The sequence below is a fragment of the Heteronotia binoei genome, chromosome 18 (assembly GCF_032191835.1).
Source record: "Heteronotia binoei isolate CCM8104 ecotype False Entrance Well chromosome 18, APGP_CSIRO_Hbin_v1, whole genome shotgun sequence".
Classification (NCBI taxonomy): Eukaryota; Metazoa; Chordata; class Lepidosauria; order Squamata; family Gekkonidae; genus Heteronotia; species Heteronotia binoei.
In genome coordinates this window covers 25,582,657-25,603,957 of record NC_083240.1, presented here as the reverse complement: position 1 = coordinate 25,603,957, position 21,301 = coordinate 25,582,657, and the positions used below count along the sequence as shown (strand labels likewise).

General features: G+C 46.6%; 1 protein-coding gene across 1 annotated transcript; it reads left to right on the top strand.

The window, feature by feature from the left end:
• On the top strand, positions 1-18,970 carry ASL (argininosuccinate lyase). Its single transcript, XM_060259201.1, has 17 exons — positions 1-33; positions 229-301; positions 2,951-3,145; positions 4,324-4,407; positions 5,274-5,330; positions 8,174-8,271; positions 9,367-9,444; positions 9,681-9,758; positions 10,858-10,910; positions 11,374-11,436; positions 11,715-11,829; positions 13,010-13,094; positions 15,110-15,169; positions 16,182-16,265; positions 16,583-16,663; positions 17,436-17,542; positions 18,709-18,970. The coding sequence occupies exons 2-17, from the start codon at positions 290-292 to the stop codon at positions 18,851-18,853; spliced, it is 1,395 nt and encodes a 464-aa protein (XP_060115184.1). The 5' UTR covers positions 1-33; positions 229-289; the 3' UTR covers positions 18,854-18,970.
• Positions 18,971-21,301: the final 2,331 nt, after the last annotated feature.

The window sequence follows — 21,301 nt, the reverse complement described above, 5'->3', positions numbered from 1 at the left end:
CATCGGCTGGGTGGTGCTCTGGACGCACGGCAGGTGAGCCGAGGCCGCCCCCCGCCGTGGGTCTGTCCTGGCAGGGTTCTCTCCAGAGCCTTTGGCAGGGGCAGGTGGAAGGACGGGGCAGACAACTGTAGGGACGCTTCTGGGGGGCATCTAGAGAGACGGGGGATTGGGGGACTGACTGCCTGCCTGGCACAAAAAGAAAACTAGTTTCCTTTGGCTCCTTTGCAGGTTCACACGCATTTTACAAACGTTTCTTTCTAAAGGAAAGAGAAGGCAAGAGACTCCAGACATGGCATCTGAGGTGAGAAAAGCTTTCCCTGCCTTCATCCTCCCCCCCCCCCCCACTCCTCTTGGCTCCCTGGAGCAGTTTTGACTTGAGACCTTCAAAGTGGCACTTCTTTTCCATTAATATTTTCAGTTGATCGGTTCAGTCGTGTTGTTAACGGTTAGTTTCAGACTTAGGCGGCCCCTAAAGGGAGCTTGGTGCCGAACAGGGCAATTCTCTTGTTGCATTGGCTGCTTGCCCCCAAGGGGTTTCCATTAAATGAATGACATAGGGGCGGACTGGAGAGAGATCAGTATGGTTGGGGTGTGAGGGTTGGTTCCCAGTAAAGGTATAGGGAAGGGGCTTGCACAGGTTAATCTATGTCAGGTGGTGTAGTCTGTGGATTGCTGACCAGTTTGGACAGCACAGCTATCTGGATATTCACCTGTTGGGATTATAACCCTTATTCATTGGAGACAGGAAAGGATGCTGGAATGAAATATAGTAAAGCCTCGTTTGCAGCTTGCTGTGCATCTGAGCTCCCACTAGCATTGGGCTGTCCACTGTTGGAGACAGCGTATTGGGCTCGATGTATTTTTGGTTTGATCCAGCAAGTGACATTTTTTCCTAAAGTGAAAAAGGTGGGAGAAAAAGCCCAGATTGCCTTTGTTGCCTGACATTTGGTGCAGCTTATTTAGTAACAAGAACTGTATCAGTTCAGTGGCTTTGAGTGCATTGAACCTGGTCATCTTTATAATCAGGACAATACCATCAGTATCCATGATGCTTAGAGCAGGAAAAAAGCCCCCCCCCTTCAAGTCTTTGCCCCAAAGAATTTACAATCTAAAGGGGGAGAGAACAGAAGAGTTGGAGTAACCAGGGAGAAAAGTGCGCAAATGTATTTAAGGATGCTTAGTTGCAGTGGAAAAGGAAGATAATCAAGGACTTCTGGAATTTTGAGGTTGGGCAAGTGAGGGCTTCTGGGCATGAGGGGCAGTGAAGGCAAATAGGCAGAGAATGGGAGATGTGTGAGTAGCTGTGGGTGACGGAGAAGCAAAAGTTGCAGGTCAGGGAAATAAGTGTAAAAAAATAGGTTGGTCAAGAAGATAGGGAACTTTCAAGGAAAATGAAAGTGTTTCTGTTGGGTGCAGAAGAAGATGAGAAGCTGGTACAGGGGTTTGGAGAGGCATACCATCTGGTCAGATCAAGAAGAATGGGAAATAAATAAAATTAGCAGAAAGCAGAGGGTAAATATACATATATTGTAGGGCTAGGTGCTTAGCCCATCTGTCAAACGGCAGTCTCTCTTTAAGCATTGCCTAACCTGACTGAAAATGGAGCTAGAATTCCCCTCGTATCTGAAACCTCTTCCACTTCCACAGGCAGTGGCTTTAGCCGGTGCTGCCTCTCAGATTAAAATGCCTTCTCAGCATTGTTTGGCAGAGAGGGAGGTAGCCTTAAAACTGCTGCTGAACCTTGCAGGGCTGAGCCAGAGCTATCCCCTGGCCAGCAACCTTTGACTTGCTCTGGAAAGGCCAGACCGTCACGTGCTCTTCATATTTGCTTTGAGAAAACCAAGGGATTGCCATATCACGGTCATGTGATAGCAAAAGTACAACACGGAGTCTCTTGCTTGGTGGTCCGAAGATCGATCATCAATAGGACCAAAGCAGTTAGCGCTGCAATCCTGTGCAGCCTTTCTTCAGTCTAAGCCCACAGAATTCAAAGGATGGGAGTTGCAGGTCCGGGGATGTATGTGTGGTATAATGGTTAGGACATGTCCAAGCGCAGTGCCCATGAGTGCCAGTGATGCCCACTGATGCCTTTCCTGGTGCTCATCAATGTTTTTAGAAGGGGAGCAGGGCCAGGTGGGCATTTTTGTTCTGCAAGGCTTCTGATTGGCCATTGGCAATTTGACAGGCAGTGCAGATTTTAAAAATGTTGCTTTGGTGGCGGCAGCTACAAGGATTTTTTGCTGCATAAGGTAAGTAAGTTGTGGCAGCCATTTTATGGCTGGTTCCACCTCCTGCAGCAGCAGCTCTTTTGTGACGGCCATTTTGTGGCTGAGCTCGCCACATGATGTCAACATTCTAAAGTTGCCCGCAGGTTCAAAAAACTTGGGGGCCCTTGAGTTAGAGTGTCATATTTGGATCCCAGAGACCTGGGTTCAGATTCCCACTCTACTCTGAAATCTCCCAGAGTCACCTTGGTCCAGTTGGTCTCTCTCAGCTGAAGCTACCTCAGAAGGTGATTGCTGTGAGGATAGGATAAAAGGAGGGGAGAATAACGTTGTCAACCAATTTGAGTCCCCATAAGTAGGCAAAGCACGGTTTAAATATCTAAATACTTCAGAATAAATACCAGGGTTTTTTTTTAGTTTGGGTGCTGATACAGAAGCTGGGGCTCCATCAAAGACATGGACATGGATCTGTGTAGACTTCAGTATGGGAGTCCCAAATTAATTATATTTTTTCAGCTGTCTACACATGCTTCTGTCACCAGTGCACTCACAAGAAAAAATATACCCCTCAGACAATTATCCAATTCTCCATTTCCTTCAGTGGGCCACCATTTTGAAACATCCTGGGTTTTTTTGTACAATGCCAAAATGGCAGCCACAAAAAAAGGAGGCTGAGGAATTTGGGTTGCCTTGTTCAACTGTATGGAATTTTTCCTGTTACACAGGGCGATAAACTGTATGGCGGAAGGCTTGTTGGAAATTTGGACCCCATCATGGAGAAGCTGAACGCCTCAATCCTGGTTGATCAGCGCCTGGCGGAGGTTGATATCCGTGAAAGTATAGCTTATGCCAAGACTTTGGAGAAGGCTGGGATTCTATCCAGGGCTGAATTGGACAAGATTATCAGTGGCCTAGAGAAGGTACTGTGGATGTTGTGACCCTCTTCTTCAATGAACTTGACAATTTAGCTTTCAAAGTGTTATAGGTTGCAAAAAAATCTTGTGTGGGGATGGGCGCTTTGAGATGGGACAAGCCCAGCAACGTCCACCTCTTGTTAGAAAGAAAAAACCCCCCATCTTTCACATTTTTCTCATCCAGTTCTGAATGTGTTAAAGGACTCCCTCATGGGAACATGCTAATGCTAGGGCGACTTCAAAAACAAACAAGTTCAAGTCCCATCAGTGTTGTGGAAGATACTGTCTTTAAATAGATTGGCTTGGATCTCAAGCCAGCACTGTAAGCTTGATTCATCTGCTGTTCTCCAAGTCTTTTTTCAGTCTGATTGGAAGGAGGGGGTATGGCAAATTTTAGTCTTTAGTTGATTGACCACCCATTGATCTCTCAGTAATTTCTTTTAAAAGTTATTGAGTTTGCACATACATAAAGGATAATTGTTCAGCATTGCTTGGGGTCATAGAATCTGACTTGTATTCAATGTGAGCAACCTCTCTGGTCAGCCTAAACAATGTGCATGGAATAAAACAATTGTTAAGGGGAAACTGGAATCTGAGCATTATGGCAGGATCTCTCGATGGCTATTTTACTACATGGAAGAGAGATAATATACAACTCTAAGCCGTAGTTGTGTGAATTGGCTTAATTACAGTTACACACGCAGGTGTTGAAGTCTTACAGAGAAGCTATAAATTCATGGTTCAGTTTTTGTTTTGCTTAAAAAAACGAAATCAGCGAGAGCTGTGAAAAGCATAAGCTGTGATCTGGGAGGCCACTGGTTCCAGTTTCTCCTCCGTCACAAACTCAGTCAGCTTGCTTGTTCCCAGCTTCAGTTTCCGTCCTGCATAGAACAATCCTGCTTCCAACGCTGTTTTAAAGATTGCAGCGATTAATGTATACAAAGTGCTTTGAACAGTGAAACCACCAGTCAGATGCTAAGTGCTGGGAATTTTCCCAGCTTGCAATATGCTTACCTCGCTGAGCAGATGGATGGTTGGTTTTTTTTTCTGGGTTTCCGCCAGGGAGATCAAAAGTGCAAGTAGTGGGATCTTGCTGTTAAAACACATGAATGGCTCTCTAACTGGGCCAGACGTGGAGAGGGCCGTTAATTGCTAACCTGCTGGTGTCTTTGTTTCTCTTGTAGATTTCGGAGGAGTATTCCAAGGGCTCCCTAATGATTTCCAAAACTGATGAGGATATCCACACTACCATTGAACGCCGGCTCAAGGTTTGGTTTATCTGCAGAGCACCCTTAGACTTCCTTGGTGGTTTTCCAACCAAGAACCAACTAAGACTGACCCCGCTGAGCTTGAAAGATCTGATGAGATCAGACTAGAATAGGCCATCTGCATCTGGGCTGGAATGTTCATAGATGTTCTAGTTGCTGTGGGGTAAAGGAAGAGGTCAGGAGTGGGTTGCAAATGATTTCGGGTAGCCGCAGTGAGAAGCAAAAGTATGGTTTGGGAGTGAAGGACAGAATAGATTCCTGACTAGGGGAGCACAGGGACTCTAAAAGAGGTGAAAAGTGAAGGACCTTCAAACCGTGCCAAGGCAGTCTGATGTGTTCACACATCAATATATATGAAACAACAGCTGAATTATTGGCTGAAAAGTGCTCAAGTCTGGAACATCCAGAGACGCTTACTAAGGATCTAGTCCGCATTATAGTCCTTGCTAAGGTGTATAAAGGCAGCCATCCTCTCTGACCGGCTGACATTGTTTCAGTCGACTAGATGGCCTGTATGGCCCTTTTCCAACACGGTGATTCTGTGGCTGTCCCTGGCAATTAAAGCAGCCATGTGACCGGCCCCAAGATTAGCTGCCTTGCAACTATTAATAGGGTTGCCAGACCAGGTTGGGAAATATCTGGAGATTTTGGGGGTGGAGTCTGAGGAAGGCAGGGCTTGGGGAGGGGAGGGACTTTAGTGGGGTATAATGTAATAGAGTGCCCCTTCCAAAGCAGCCATTTTTCTCCAGGTGAACTGATCTCCGTTGCCTAGAGATCAGTTGTAATAGCGGGAGATCTTCAGCTGCCACCTGCAGGAAAGCAACTCAACTATTAAGCTAACTTGGATGAATATTCTTCTGTTTCAGGAGATAATTGGCGATGTGGCTGGGAAACTCCACACCGGACGCAGCAGAAACGACCAAGTAGGGAAACCGTGAATGGCTTTTTAGTTGTTTAGCTCTCCTTCTGTTTTGCTTGCTTTCCTTCTCTTTCCTGCTTGGCACTTCCCGAGCGAATGTAGTCAGAATTTGAGGTGACATCCTGGGAATTCTGCTTTTAAAATCAAGCAAGGTTCTAGTCCATAAGGCTGTGAAGGTGGGTAGCACCTGGCAAGATCTCAGACAGAGGAGGATTTCTAGGTGTTCAAGCTTGCTTCAAGGCCCTTTGGAAGTCTTTTGCCATAACTAGAAGCAGTGGAATCATGCAGCCTCTGGAGAGCGCAGTGGCATTTTGCTCAAAGAATAAACTTGTGTACTTCAACAAATGCAGTATCCACCATCCTAGTCCACATGCATTCTGAATAAAAACCGCTTTTCAGCTCTTCTTCCTCCGTCCTCCCCATTTTCTTCCAAATACTTAGCTAGTGAAGTATGGTGAGCTATTCAGCCTGTGCTGTTTTTTGTTAGGATTGATTGGGTGAGGCATCCCCCACCCCACCTTTTAAAAATGTGTACATTTATTTGAGGTCTAGATGTAACCCAAACCCCTTCTTTTCTCCAGTCGCTGCCCACAGCTTATTCCTTGAGCCCTCTTTCCTCCTCTAGTTTATAACTACAGTTGAAAGACAAGCAAGCCTGGTGGTTAAGGAGTTTGTCTGCGTCTCTGAAGGTCAAGAGAACAAGCTCTGTTTATTCTCACCCTGAATGGCTGCCACCTGGCCACGCAGCAACAAAGGGGTACCTGATCCATGCCCTGTGGCACCTTGTGTATGTGTTTTTGTACACACACACACACCCTTATTCCTTCCCTACAGGCAGGTACCAAAGCCTTGAGCCTTTAAGCGGTAGAACTAACTAGAAAGCCAAAAAACACTATTATGTAAAAAAAAAAATAGGGCCAGCCCAATGACATGTGTCAGAGTGTGCAAGCTTTCAAGTTCCCCAGAACTCTTTCTTAGGCTCAGGGCTTTTTTTTTTTTTTAGCAGGAACGCACAGGAACACAGTTTCAGCTGGCTTGGTGCCAGGGGGTGTGGCCTAATATGCAACTGAGTTCCTGCTGGGGGTTTTCTAGAAAAAGCCCTATGTGAAACGATGATGTCAGGGGTTGTGGCCTAATATGCAAATGAGTTCCTGCTGGGCTTTTTCTACAAAAAAGCCCTGCTTAGGCTGATTACAAAATGAAAGAAATAACAAGAGCACATGGTTATTAATGTTCAGAAGATCAGTATGGACGTTTTGGGCTCTGGTATCGTGAGCAGACGTGGCCTTCAGTTTGTAAGACTTTACCAATGCCAGAATGTTTGGGAGGTTATTGATTTGTAAGGCTGCAAAAGTTGGAAATGGTTGGACAGCGTATAATGGACATGTTGAGAAAGGGGTCCTCCAACTGTGATCCTGGGTTCCTGAAACATCTGATGATTCTTAGGTGTTCCTCAGTGAACTGAAGCAGTCTCTGCCCTCCACCCCAAATAGTCTGTTTGCCTGTAATATGCACCCTCTGAAAGGCATTGACTGGCTGTCGGGTATCCTTCTCCTGCCCTCTCAAAGCAATTTTATGCAGCCCTCTGAAATTTTGATCCTGATGTGGTGTGGAGGCAAAGTCTTCCCTGAAATTTTATGTGTAAGAAAACAGAGGGATTTTCTTCTTCGTTCTGAGACCTAAGAAATTACCCACCTCCCAGTGCTGTGTCCCTTTCTAACTCCCTTTATTCTACAAGATACGTACATGGAACTTAGCAATTGACTGTGCCTGAGCCTCGGCACTCTTACCTATTCTAGTGCAAGACTGAATCAAGCTGATCTCTCTGGTGGGGACAAAAAAGATAGGCTTGACCCCAGACCCACTTAACTGGGAAATTCCCACATGCACCCCTGCCCAAATAGAGAAGCTTGCCATCCCTCTTCAGGGCATTCTGTTTGAGGTTTGGGGTGCATTAAAAGTGGCATCCCTTCCAATATGCAGAGGTTTCTCCAAGCAGACAGAACAGTGTTGAGTTTCTTGAAGGCCAGATGTTTGAAAACCTTACATCTGCAACAGGCCTCTGGACATCCATGCTGGAAAATGGTGGTGTTTGAGCACATGCCTTCCGGGACCCTCCTCCTCTCTCCCTCCCCATAAAAATTTCTGTCAGGGCCAAGTTATCAAGGAGTTTTCTAGTTGGCTACCATAGGCTTTGAATCTGGAAGTGGTGGGTGCCAGTTTGTCAATATTTGTTTCATTTTGTGTATCCCGTCCCCTCTTCAAGGGTGGTGAGCTCATTTTCATAGTCCTCACAACAGTCCTGTAAAGTAAGTTAGTGACTTGCTGGTCAGGGAAGTGAACCATGAGCTTATGGTTGCATCAGAGACAGCTTAGTCTGTGGCTGGCCTTGATGGGGAGGGAACAATGCCTCTTTTGCCAGATGAGACAAAAGGTATTTTAAATAAGCTTATGGGTTTGTTTGTTTTTAAAGAATTTCCTGCCTCTCAGTGATGGCATTCCAGAATCCCAAGCCATATACCTTTTCTCCGTTAAGATGTTCCTGAACTCTTGCAAACAGGATGAGTGGCACTTTGTAGAGGAGAACAGGAAAATAATTTTTTTTTCAAGTGGCACAGCCAAAGAACTGATATACGTATGTGCCTCTTGAAGGTTGTCCCATATTGCAGGGAGGGGATAGTTGATGTATCCATCTGATTGAGCTGTCCCTGGAAAATGCAACATCTCTTTTTTAAAACATCCCTTTGCCAAAAAGATCAGGTCTCTGGCAGCTGAATATCTTGGGGCAGGCTTCCACTGGAAGCTGCAAACAGGCAAATCCTGTACCTCTCTGTGTTTTCCTTGCAGGTGGTAACTGACTTGAGGATGCTGATGAAAAGCTCTATCTCCATGCTGTCCACCCACCTGCATCAGCTCATCCGCACCCTGCTGGAACGTGCCTCTGCGTAAGTCTCTTCTTTTTGGTCCCGAGCACCATGTTGTTCCTGCTACTGGCTTTCAGTCTCCTGATTCTCTTAAACCCTTTAAAGTTCTCAGGTCCAGTGGGGGTGAAATTCTAGCAGGAGCTCCTTTAGACCACACCTCCCTGATGTAGCCAATCCTCCAAGAGCTTACAAGGCTCTTTTTTCGTATTGGCTGCATCAGGGGTGTGTGGCCTAATATGCAAAGGAGCTCCTGCTAGAATTCCACCCCTGTATCCGGCTTCCCACAGTAGCCCATTAAATGTCGCCGGGAAGGCTACGAGCAGGACAAGGCAGCAATGTAACTTTCTCACTGTTGCCCTCAGCTGTTGTTATTCAAAGATATACTTCCATTGCATGTGGAGGTTCCATTACTTATAAATCATGATTAATAATAAGAGCAGCCCTGCAAGGCTGGACCAAAAACCCTGCTAATTCAGCATCCTGTTTCCCACAATGACTAGCCAGATGCTCTAATTAGACAACTGCTAAGCAGGGCACAGAGGCCACGTTCTCCATTTGTTTGCCTGGTATACATTTTTTCTTTCAGTACATGGAGTCTACAATTAACTATGAGAACTAATAGCTTTTAGACAAAGATCCACTAAGCCTTTTTTCACCTTTCTCTTGGGCTGCTTGCAAGCGCCTTGTGGGAAGGGACTCATCTGTGTTCACTTACAAAACTGTCACATCTCCTGTACCTTGATGATGCTACGGCAGGGGTAGTTAAACTTGCTTAACATAAGAACCACGTAGAATAAGCGTCAGCTGTTTGAGAGCCACAGGAAGGAAGGCGGGCAAATAGATGGGGGGGAGGGAGACAGAGGTGGAAAGAAAGCAACTTTAAATTTGAATGCATTCTCCAAGCCAGCCAGCTGGCTTGGAGAAGTGATTTAAAGAGACAAATGCCTTCTCCAAGCCTGCCAACGTGGCAGTGGGGGCTTTGAAAGTCATACAATATATGTGAAAGAGCGATGTGTGGCTCCCGAGCCACAGTTTGGCCACCCCTGTGCTACAGAAATAATGAACAACTATGATCCAATGTAAATCCTTTGGCATTCTCATTTTGTTCCATTGCAGTGAAATCGATGTGATCTTTCCTGGCTACACTCACATGCAGAGGGCTCAGCCAATCAGATGGAGCCATTTTTTAGTCAGGTAACCAGTCCTCTACCCTAGTCCCTCCTTTTGTTCATCAAAGCTCCGAGTTGTTCTGCATTTCCCAGCAATGGAAATCCACCTGCAGCAGCCTGCCATCTTCAAGGAAAGGCTGTCTCTGGGCATATGCAGAATTCCTTTTCTTACTATCTGGGACGGCTTGGGTCTCTTCTCGCTCTTTCTTGACATTCAGGTTATTTTTCATATCTATCTTTCCCTTTCTTGATTCTTGACAGTCATGCAGTTGCTTTGACCAGGGATTCTGAGCGCCTGATGGAGGTGAAGAGAAGGATCAATGTCCTGCCTTTGGGAAGGTAAAGACGGGTATAGGGAAGGTAAAGACGGGTATAGGGAAGGCATTGCATGACCAGCTGGGAGAAAACTACTGTTTGTGGCATCCAAGAATTGGGCTGCAGTCTTGGACATATGGACATATGAAGCTGCCGTATACTGAATCAGACCCTAGGTGCATCAAAGTCAGTATCGTCTTCTCAGACTGGCAGCGGCTCTCCAGGGTCTCAAACTGAGGTTTTTCACACCTATTTGCCTGGACCCTTTTTTGGAGATGCCAGGGATTGAACCTGGGACCTTCTGCTTACCAAGCAGATGCTCTACCACTGAGCCACCGTCTTGGGAAACGTCCTTATTTTTATTTATTTACTTTAAATTTATATGTCGCCCACTCCACATGCAGACTCTGGGCGGCTCACAGTCATAATGCAACAATAACAATACCTTCTGTTATAAAATCAAAACACATATAAACAATTTATAATTGTTATAAACTTAAAAACGGTGCTATAAATGGTGCTTAGCTTTTCACAGTTAGAATTCTGGCTTTAGTTGATTGAAATGAGCAGCCGTAAGCCATTGGCTCAGCAGCTGAGGTGTTATGGGATGCTCATGAATATTCCAAATGCTCAGGTGTAGAACAGGAAGACCAAACCTGGTAATACATTAGACTAGTGAAGGGGCTGTTGGTAGGTGCGGGAGAAGGTAGCATTATTGCAGTGTGGTGTATGAGAAGTGTTGTATGAAGGAAGGACTGTGCATGTGAAGATGAACACGTCAGGGAATCCAAATTAAATTTTCTACCCAAAGAAAGAAACCCCATTCTATGCCAGCGTAGCACAGAGGTTAGATTATAAGACTAGGAACTGGGAGACCTGGATTCAAATTCCCACACTACCATGAACACTTGCTGGGTGGCCTTTGACCGCTCTCTCAGCCTAACCTACCTCACAAGATTGTGGTGCGGGCAAAACAGGGAAGAATCATGTATGCTGCCCTGAGCTCCTTGGAAGGAGAACAGTCTAAAAAGTACTAGACAAAATGACAGATCAAAGAGTTAGAAGATGCAACTGTTCTTTTAGCAGGAAGGAATCGTAACATATTCATTTCTCTTTACTGCAGCGGTGCTTTGGCAGGTAACCCCCTGAACATTGACCGTGAGTTTCTCCGTAAAGGTAAGTTCTTGGCTTCAGAGACCCCAGTCTAGGAGGGAATGGGCAGGCTGCCAGAACAGCAACAGGACCCAGCTTTAGACTCTCATTTGTGCCTCCTTAATAGGGGAGGGCCTCTGATGTGGCTCAGTGGAAAAACCTTCGCTCTGCATGCAGAGGGTCCCAGGTTCAATCCCCGGCATCACCAGGGAATAAGGGATGGGAAAGACCTCTATGTCAGACCCTAGAAGCCACTGCCAGACACAGTAGCCAGCAGTAACCTTGGCAGAACTCTGGTGACTGGGGTAGATCTTTCTCTGCCTGAGACCCTGGGCCGTATTTGCCAGTCCTATGGCCCTGGATCACCCTGCCAACTTTAGCACCCTTCTGGAAGAAACTGATAACCAATCAAATGAAGGGCTGTTTTTCCCCATTCAGATGCTATTGTTTACTTCAAGTATTCCCCTCTCTCTGTTTTTATCCTCAGAACTGGACTTTTCTTCAATCAGCATCAACAGCATGGATGCAGTTAGCGACCGAGACTTTGTGGGTAGGCACATTGTTCCAGAGTTCCCTTAAGGCTGATATTGGAGATGGAGGGCAGAAGTGTCTGCTGAGCCCTTTGGAGGTGGAGGGCAGAAGTGTCTGCTGAGCCCTTTGGAGGTGGAGGGCAGAAGTGTTTGCTGAGCCCTTTGGAGGTGGAGGGCAGAAGTGTTTGCTGAGCCCTTCTGATCATGCCTTGAACAACTTGATTTGTTTGGAAATTGAGGGTGCAAAAAAAAGGGGGGGGGACACTCTCCTCTTAATTTTTTCCCTTCCTCTTCCCAGTGGAGTTTCTGTCTACTGCTTCTCTGATCATGATCCATCTGAGCCGATTGTCAGAAGATTTGATCATGTATACCACAAAAGAATTTGGATTCATCACCCTCTCGGATTCTTACTGGTAATTCTACTGTCACGATCTGGCTCGATTGATTGAAGTGCCCATTCTGGGAATTTCCTTGGAAACATATTTGGGGTTCTGTTGTTTGATGGGCCTATTGGGGGGAGTTCCTTGGAAACATATTTGGGGTTCCTTGAAAAGAACATCAGCATCTGCAGGCGAGTTTCCCTGGGAGACAGTTAATCCACCCACTTCTATTCTTCACATTCAGTGCACCTTTGCAGGGTTGCATTGGGCACACTCTCTATGTTCTTCCTGGGTTCACTGTGTTGCCATGAAACATGGTCCCAAATCCTCAGCAATGCTTGGGAGTTCCTTGGCAAGTATACACATGGAGTGGGGGTATCCTGGAAGTTAGAAAGTTAGAACATTGTTCTGGAACACACAGCAAAAAGTTAATGGGGTCTTCCATCAGGGAATCTGCAAAGATGAAGCATGATTAAGGAAGGGGAGGCTTGTTACACGGTTGCAGGAATGGATCTGAAAATGTCACATACCTGCTAGTTCTGCAAATGAATACACCCCAGTATGGTGCCATAGCCAGGGGTCTTTTTGTAGCAGAAGCTCCTTTGCATATTAGGCCACACACCCCTGATGTAGCCAATCCTCCAAGAGCTTACAGGGCTCTTTTTTGTAAGCACTTGGCTACATCAGGGGTGTGCGGTCTAATATGCAAAGGAACTCCTGCTACGAAATGATGACCCCTGCCCATTGCTGCCATAGTGCCTGCTGATACCTTTTCTGGTACCCACCAACTGTTTTTAGAAACTGGGCAGGATAAGGTGGGGCAAAGCTTCTGAATGGCCAGGCAGATTTTTAAAAACACTGCTTTGGCAGTAGCTACCACCACAGCATAACTGAAGGCAAGCTGCTGCCATTTTGTGGATGGCTTCACTTCCTGTGGCAGCCATTTCATAGCTGCACCCACCACACCGGGTCAGAATTCCAAAGGTACCCACAGGCTCAAAAGGTTGGGGTCTCCTGAAATATGAACCAAAAAGGAAGGGTATTAAAACACCAAGCGATCTAAGAGATGAATCCCAGAATCGTTTGCAACGCAGCGGAAGATCCTCTGGGGCCCAAATTGTGGGCTTTGCAATCACTTGGTATGGCAAAATGTCTCTGCAGTGGTGGTTTGGGCACGGTGGAGTCCTAATGGGTTTTGTTTTGATCTTAAAAGTACTGGAAGCAGCCTGATGCCCCAGAAGAAGAACCCAGACAGCCTCGAACTGATCCGCAGCAAGGCTGGCCGCGTGTTTGGAAGGGTGAGCGCTTGCACGATGCATGGTGGCACCAGGTGTAGGAAGGGAACTGGTTTTTGATGATCCAGAGCCTTCTTTAGATAACAGAGTGCGCTTGGCTTTAGCGCAACAGTGTTTGTCCCAAATCTACCATTGTGCTTGCAAGACCACAAAGTTACACAGAGCCACCTTTCAGTTTGAAATAAAAATTAGTCCTCTATTTTAGAAATACCTGCTTGATAGTGCAAGGTAGAGAGTTCCTATGCTATCTAACTAGGAGATGGATCCGGATGCAGAGAGGCATCCTGCACCTCCGTCTTGTGCGCATGAGAGAGAGAGGGCAGGAAATGGAGGGAAGTTGCTAAGGAGTGTTAAACTTCACTTCAAAGGGAGTCAGTGACAGTAAATGGGAAAGTTTTAGTGTCTGCCTGCAACTCTGTGTTCACTTGCTTCTGGAGGCTGAGACACTGGGACATCCCATCAGGTGCTTCCAACACCAGGTGACATACAAAGCTGATAATGTTGATGGATGAGCCAGTTTGGTGTAGTGGTTAAGTGTGTGGGCTCTTATCCGGGTTTGATTCCCCGCTCCTCCACATGTACCTGCTGATGTGACCTTGACTCAGTCACAAGTTCTTGCAGAGCTGTTTCAAGAGCAGTTTTTGTCTGTTCTCTCTGCTCCACCTACCTCACAGGGTGCCCATTGTGTGGAAGGGAAGAGAAAGGAGATTGTAAGCCTCTCTGAGACTCCTTTGTGTAGTGAAGGGTGGGATATAAATCCAATCTCCTCTTCTTCTCTTCTCTTTTTCTTTGGGCTAATGGTCTAGACAAGGCAAATGTAATCTGGGAGGGGAACGATAGAGTTGCCAGCTCTGGGTTGTGAAATACCTGGAGATTTTGGAGGTGGAGCCTGAGAAGAGCAGGGATTGGGGAGGGGAGCAACTTCATGTGTCTCTAGTGCTGTAGAGCCCACCTTCCCAAATGGCCATTTTTTCCAGTTGAACTGATCTCAGTTGTCTGGAGATCAGTTGTAATCCCCACTACCTGGCAGCTGGCAAACCTAAGAATAAGTTGGGGATAGGGGAGTAAGGCCTCTGTTGCCACCAGAGGGGCAGAAAAGGTAATGCGGGGAGGGGGGGCGGGATCATCCAGGTGTGGAGAGGGATCCATGTGGCAAAAAGGCAGTGGAGGCAAAAGGCAAGTGGGGAGGAGGTGAGCAGCCGGGGTGGAGGGGATAGCAATGTGAGAAGTTAAGCGTGAGGCTAAGGACTAGAAACTTGGAGGAGGCTAGAAGAGTTTGCTGCATCTCACATGAACACACATGAAGCTACCTTGTACTTAATCCGACCCTCGGTCCATCAAAGTCAGTGTTGCCTACTGAGACTGGCAGGGTGTCAAGCAGAGGTCTTTCACATCATCTCTTCCCTGGCCTTTTTCTTGGAGCTGCTGGGGATTGAACCTGGGACCTCCTGTGCGGGAAGCAGAGGCTTTGCCACTGAGGCCACAGCCTTTCCCTTGTTTCTAGGAGCAGGCTAAAGGCTCCAGAGCAATGGGAGAGAACCAAGAGCTGGCTGGTTCTGAATTGACTGGGGAAAGGGGGAGAAGACAGCAAGCAGGAGATGAAGACTAGGCCACAAGAAGAGTCTTGGGCAAGTCGTAGCAGTGGGAAGGGGTGCCCTGACCTGGATAGCCCAGGCAAGCTCGATTTCATCAGCTCTCAGTCGTTAAGCAGAGTTAGTTGCTTACTAATACTTGGATGGGAGACCTCCAGGGAATACCAGTGTCATAGCACAGAGGCAGGCAACCATCTCCTGCCTCAAAAACCCTATGAGATTGTTCTAAGTCAGCTCTTGACTTGACATCATTTCCCACCATCATGTGGGCGTGAACCAAGTAGAACCTCACAATTTCGGCCATGAGTTCCCCAAGGTATTCAAGGGGACTGTGAGCCTGGAAGAGTCAGTTCCCATGAGTGTATTCTTCTGTGTGGGTGTGTTGGGTATTTTGCTTCTCACCTGCTTTCATTCCTTCCCTTGCAGACTACTGGGATGTTCATGGTTCTGAAAGGACTTCCCAGTGCTTACAACAAAGACTTGCAGGTAAAAATACTGGGGGTGAGGAGGTGTCTTCTAGTCCTGAGCAAGGACCAATTATAAACCCTGGGCCAAATAGCTGCCTTCTGGCCCGTTCCGCTAGCTGGGAGCTGTCCAGGTGGATATGGGCACAGAAAAAAGGACACTGGAGATCTATGGAACTTTGCCGCAAGAGGGGCATGATGGATCTCAGGAACTCCATGCCACAAAGCCATAATAGTGCTGGGCTCATGAGGCTTTGAATCTGTTGCTTGGGGTGTGGTTTGATTGAAAGGAAGAGCTGGGGGGGTGGGGGGCTTTGATCCAACAAGTTTGAGAGCCAGTTTGGTGTAGTGGTTAAGTGTGCAGACTCTTATCTGGGAGAACCGGGTTTGATTCCCCAATCCTCCACTTGCACCTGCTGGAGTGGGCTTGGATCAGCCATAGTTCTCACAGAGCTGTCCTTAAAAGGGCAGGTTCTGGGAGAGCTCTCTCAGCCCCACAGGTGTTTGTTGTGGGGGAGGAAGGTAAAGGAGATTGTAAGCTGCTCTGAGATGTGAAGAGCTGGGTATAAATCCAATATCTTCTTTTTCAAGTGGCAATGGCAGGTGTCTGTAGAAACCTCTTACCTGGTGAATCAGATGACCTGCACTCAGGATGTACGGGTGGACAATCCTGCCACAGCAATTTGTTGGCATAAAAATATGGGGGGGATGGAGAGTGAGAGAGAGAGACTAGAGCTTGCATTCCAACCTTTCCAACTTGCTGAGTATCTTTAGACAAGTCTCTTGGCCACTGGAGCCCTCCTGGCATATGCAAAATGCATGAAGGAGAGATCTATTGGTGGCTGTCCACTGTGATGGCTAAATGGAACCTCCTGGTTCAGAGGAAGTCTGTCAGGGTACAAACATAGGACCCCCTGACTGAGGGCTTACCAAAAGCATCTGGCTGGTTACTGTTGAGAGCTGAAGGCTGCATTAGGTACGTCCAGAGGCTTCTGTTAGAACTCAATAATTATTTTTAATCTCTCATCCTGCAGGAAGATAAGGAAGCCGTGATCGATGTCATGGACACCCTGAATGCTGTGCTCCAGGTGACCACCGGCGTGATCTCCACTCTCCAGGTGAGAATTTCAGAGGGGTTGTCTCAGTGGCTGCTGAGGCCTACAGATGTGAAAGGCAACATCTGTCTGAATCCTGCATCGTTTACCTCAGGTTTAGAAGGGGCTGTTTGGGGAGCACAGAGCTGGCAGTTCAGCTAACAGTTAATCCTTTCGGCTTTTAAATTGATCCACTCTGCTAGAAAACATAAGACTCTAACTTGTGCGTGGCTCAGGACAAAGGGGGAGGGCTACCCCAAACAGGTTGTGCTGTTGTCCTTATCCCTTGGCCTCTGCTTGTCTCCACTGATGCTCACAAGACTTACTTAATCCTCTTCCAGATCAACAAGGATGCTATGGAGAGGGCTCTCAGCCCTGACATGCTTGCTACGGACCTTGCCAACTACCTGGTCCGCAAAGGGGTGAGTATCGAAAAACTGGGCAGGAGAGGAGGGAGTTAGAAGTGCTTGTGGAACACCCTAAGATGGCCTCTTTCTTCTGCATTCCTGTTTATTTGCTGCTTGAAGCCTGCTTCCATAAATGTACTGATTCTAATAGAGCTGGGTGGGCAGCCATGTTGGTCTGAAGCAATAGAACAAAGTTAAGGGTCCAGCGGCACCTTTAGGACCAACACAGTTTTATTCAAGTTGTGAGCTTTCACGTGCGAGCACACTTCATCGGACTTTTCCTAATTCCATTTCAATGTCTGATGAAAGGATTGCGGCTCTGTAGCAGAGCACCTGCTTTGCATGTGGAAGCTTCTAGATGTGATCTCTGGCAGCATCTCCAGGTAAAGGATCTCAGGTGGCCTTCCTTAGTTTAGAGTGCTGTATCCAGGACCATACTGGGGTAGATGTCTAGAAGTCATAGTAACTTCTGGCGACCTCTACTGGGGCATGGAGGACATTCAGATAAGCGGCTTGATACAGCCTGCCCCTGCATCCCAGTACTGGTATTCCAAGCAGATCTCCCATCCAAATACTTGCCAAAGTTGGCCCAGTTTAGCTTCTGAGATCTGATGAGATCGGGCTTGCCTGACCTATTCAGGTCAAGGCATCAATTCAAACATTTGATTGTTTCTTCCAGCTTAAAAGTTGTACTGAGGATCCTCTGATGGGCTGAGGGCAGGGGTTAGGCAGAGTGATTTCCTAGGCCCCTCCCACCACTTCTCATTCAGCATCCTTCTCATTTTAGATGCCATTTAGACAAGCCCACATGGCTGTTGGCAAAGCAGTCCACTTAGCTGAGAGCAAAGGAGTGACCCTTAACCATCTATCCACTGAGGACTTCAAGAGCATCACGTATGTATTGCACTTCTACATTTGGGGAGGGATGGTGGCTCACTGGTAGAGCATCTGCTTGGCAAGCAGAAGATCCCAGGTTCCATCCCTGGCATCTCCAACTAAAAAAGGTCCAGGCAAATAGGTGTGTAAAACCTCAGCTTGAGACCCGAGAGAGCCACTGCCAGTCTGAGTAGACAATACTGACTTTGATGGACCGAGGGTCTGATGCAGCTTTATATGTTCATATGTCTCATTTTCCTGAACTTCTTACAGCATCCCTGAGAAATCTTGCTTGAATTTAAAATACAGAAACCAAGTTTCTAGCCCCTGTGGCTTTGGAGATGATAACGATTCACGTTTTCAACACTACTCAAAGCGTAGCTGCTTATGACATCTCCACTGTCCTTACAACAGCCTTCTGAAGAAGGCCGCTAGGATTTGGGGCACAGTTGGATGGCACATGGTACAGCTGCTAAGCAAGTTCAAGTCTGATCCAGGGCCAAGAACAGAGACTCAGTGCTAAGGAGACATTGTTGAGCAATGTAACGAAGGGTAGCGCTTCTGTCTATAGTCTGCCTTTCTTGTTGAGTCTCAAGGCGGATTATGAACATTTTGAAACGATGCAGTGAAACGGTATAAATACAAACTAAACCGGTTTTCAAAAGATTAGAAAACAATGCAATTAAAGAATAGACGACAGGAATAAAAATATTATTTTGCAGACGTAGGAGAGGGTTCAGTATAAAATTGGCATCCCTTTAATCGCCAAGGAAATTACCCCAAAGTGCTGAGTATGATATTTAAAAAGGAACATCGCCATGAGTCTTACGGGGGTGTGGAGAAGGCAGATGGGGGGTCCTACAGGATAGTGACCTCCCTTAATATCTCCCATCGCATGATATCCAAAGTTCTCGCCTTCTTATTATAAACAAGAGCTTCAACTTATCACGGCCCACATTCTGTTACTTGGGGGTGCCAAAATGTGACCAACAGATAGACTTAAAACATTTGCTTTGATTTTTCTTCTGCTTTTAAAAAAAAAATTAGATTTTTTTTTTAGTTCTCTACGTCACCCCAGAGTCGGAAACGACTGGCGCTTGCACAGGGGACTACCTTTACCTTTTTATGTGCACCTTTCCCTGATTTCTTTTTCTTTTTCCTCTTGGTCCCGTTCCTTCTTCCAGCCCCATGATGGGAAGCGACATCTCCCAGGTCTTCAACCACCAGCACAGCGTGGAGCAGTACACCTCCCCCGGGGGCACGGCCAAGAACAGCGTGTCCACCCAGATTGAGCAAGTGAAGGAGATGCTCAAGAGACAGAAGGAATAAGTTTTGCGTGTGGGGAAGCTATCCCAGTGCTGCGGGTTTCTGCTTATCACGTTTAATTCCCGAGTTAATAATAAATACAGTGGTGTATTGGATTTCACTGAGGAAAGGAAAAGCAAATCTTGTTGCGTGGTTTCTTCTGGATTACGTTTGTCCTCCGAGTAAGGGATGGGAAAGTTTAACAGCTAGCCCTGGGTTCTGTCTCACACACTGAAGTTCTATGCCTGGTTTTGTGCACCTTTCATACGGTTTAACCCAGACACAATTATTGTGATGGTGAAAAGTTTCCATCAAGTTGTAGTGACCCCTCAGAGACTAACAGTGGTGGTTTGCTGCTGCCTGCCTCTACACAGCAACCCTGAACTTCCTTTGTTGTCTCCCGTTCCAGAACTAACCAGCCAACCCTGCTTAGCTTCCAAGATTTGACAAAGATCAGGCTAGCCTGGGCCATCCAGGTCAGGACAATCATTTACTCAGCTGTAATGTAATGGTTACATGGACAATGTGTGGTATGTCAGCACCTGGGGATGCGGCTCAGAGGCAGAGCATCTTCTCTGCAAGCAGAAGGGCAGGGGTGGAATTCTAGCAGGAGTTTCTTTGCATATTAGGCCACACCCCTGATGTAGCCAATCCTCCAAGAGCTTACAAGGCTCTTTTTTGTAAGCTCCTGGAGGATTGGCTACATCAAGGGTGTGTGGCCTAATATGCAAAGGAGCGCCTGCTAGAATTCTACCCCTGCAGAAGGGAACTACACAGGAGTGTCCTTTACACATGCATCCCTCAAATCCTGAAGTCAGGAACCTAGTCCTGGGCTTCTTATAGCATCCCTGAGAAATTTGGCTTGAATTTAATATACAGAATCACAAGTGTAGTCCTAGAACAATATTTCCAGTGAAATTATGGAGGGGGACAATGCCCAACCACTTGAATGGAACAAGGTTTAATTTTTATTGACCGTGTAAAACACAGCAAGGAAAAGTAGGTGGATTAAAATTCAAAGGCAACACAAATAGAATCCTTAGATAAATGCAGAATCAGACAAAAAAGATTTTGGGGAAGCAAATCCTAATTGTATGCAGAATCGCAAAGACACTCGGAAAATAAGCAAAATCTAGTGGAGCCCATGCTGGTGATGCTAAAAGCACCATCTCATGGATTATTCTTAGAATTAAAAAGCCCTCTTGTGTTTTAAGACTAGCCATGCTAGTCTGCCGCAGTAGAAAAGAGAGTCCAATAGCACCTTAAAGACTAACAAAATTAGTGGCAGGGGGATGAGCTTTCGTGAGTCATTGCTCACTTCTTCAGATACTCCTGTGTTCCCCAGAGGGGGAAAGGAGGAGCAGATTAAGGAGGATGGATAAAGAGCAGGAAGTAGGATCAGAGCTTTCTCCAGGCAGAATTCAGGGAAGGGAACTACAGTGGAAAGCAGGGAGGCTGTGCTTAAGAAGGAAAGGCTGGGGAAGTAGAAGAGGCAATTGGAAGCCAGAAAGTTGCAAGTGTTGCCTAATCCTGCATCGTAAACATAGCCACAGTGTTCCAGAGGGTCAAGGGAACAATCCAGGCAGAACTATCCTTACTCTGAAACTCCAATGATGAAGGAGCAATCCAGGGAGACGCTGAACCTCATTTGCTAGCGTAAGGATGCCCTGCAAACTAAAGGTTGTCAATTAGGGCAGTATGCTGCAAAAAGAACAACTTCTATTTATTTAGGATATCCCCTTAGGGAAGACCAGGGCAGGAATTCACACAAGAGGTTTGACTACTTTTGTGAATGTGTTCCTTCAGGTCTACTGAATCTATCATATAGTGCATCAAGTGGATGATGCTTTACAGAAAACTGAGGGGGAGAAGTCCTGGCTTCAGTCTCAAGCACTCTAAGCAAGGCAGGATGGTTGGAGCTATCTAGGGAAAAGAGGTTCTTAATAGGGTTGCCAGCTCAGGGTTGGGAAATTCCTGGAGATGGGGAGGGCAGGATTCAAGGAATCTTAGTGGGTCATGATGCCCTAGAGTCCACCCTGCAAAGTAGCCATTTCCTACAGGGGGAACTAATCTCTGGAGAGCAACTGTAATTCTAGAAGCTCTCCAGGCCCCACTTTGGCAGCCCTGGATTTTAAGATGGCTGGAGTGGTAGAACTATGGGAGCCACAGTCAGAGTGTTGTACTCTCAGATTAGAATGGCAAAGATCTAGGCTCATTCCACATGCAACCTTGATGTTCCCTTGGTAACCTAGAGCCTTGAGCCAGTCACTTTTTTGCAGCATAGCCTACCCCGCAGAGCTATTGTGCAGATAAGATGGCAGAACTGTGCACAAACATCACCTAGAACTTCTTGGAGGAAAGGCTGGAGAGAAATGTGTTCTGCTAAGAAACTTTGCTCAGCACAATATTAGGTGTCAATTGTTGGGTGTTACACAAGCGGTGGTGTGAAGAAGCACTGGCAACTCAACCTTG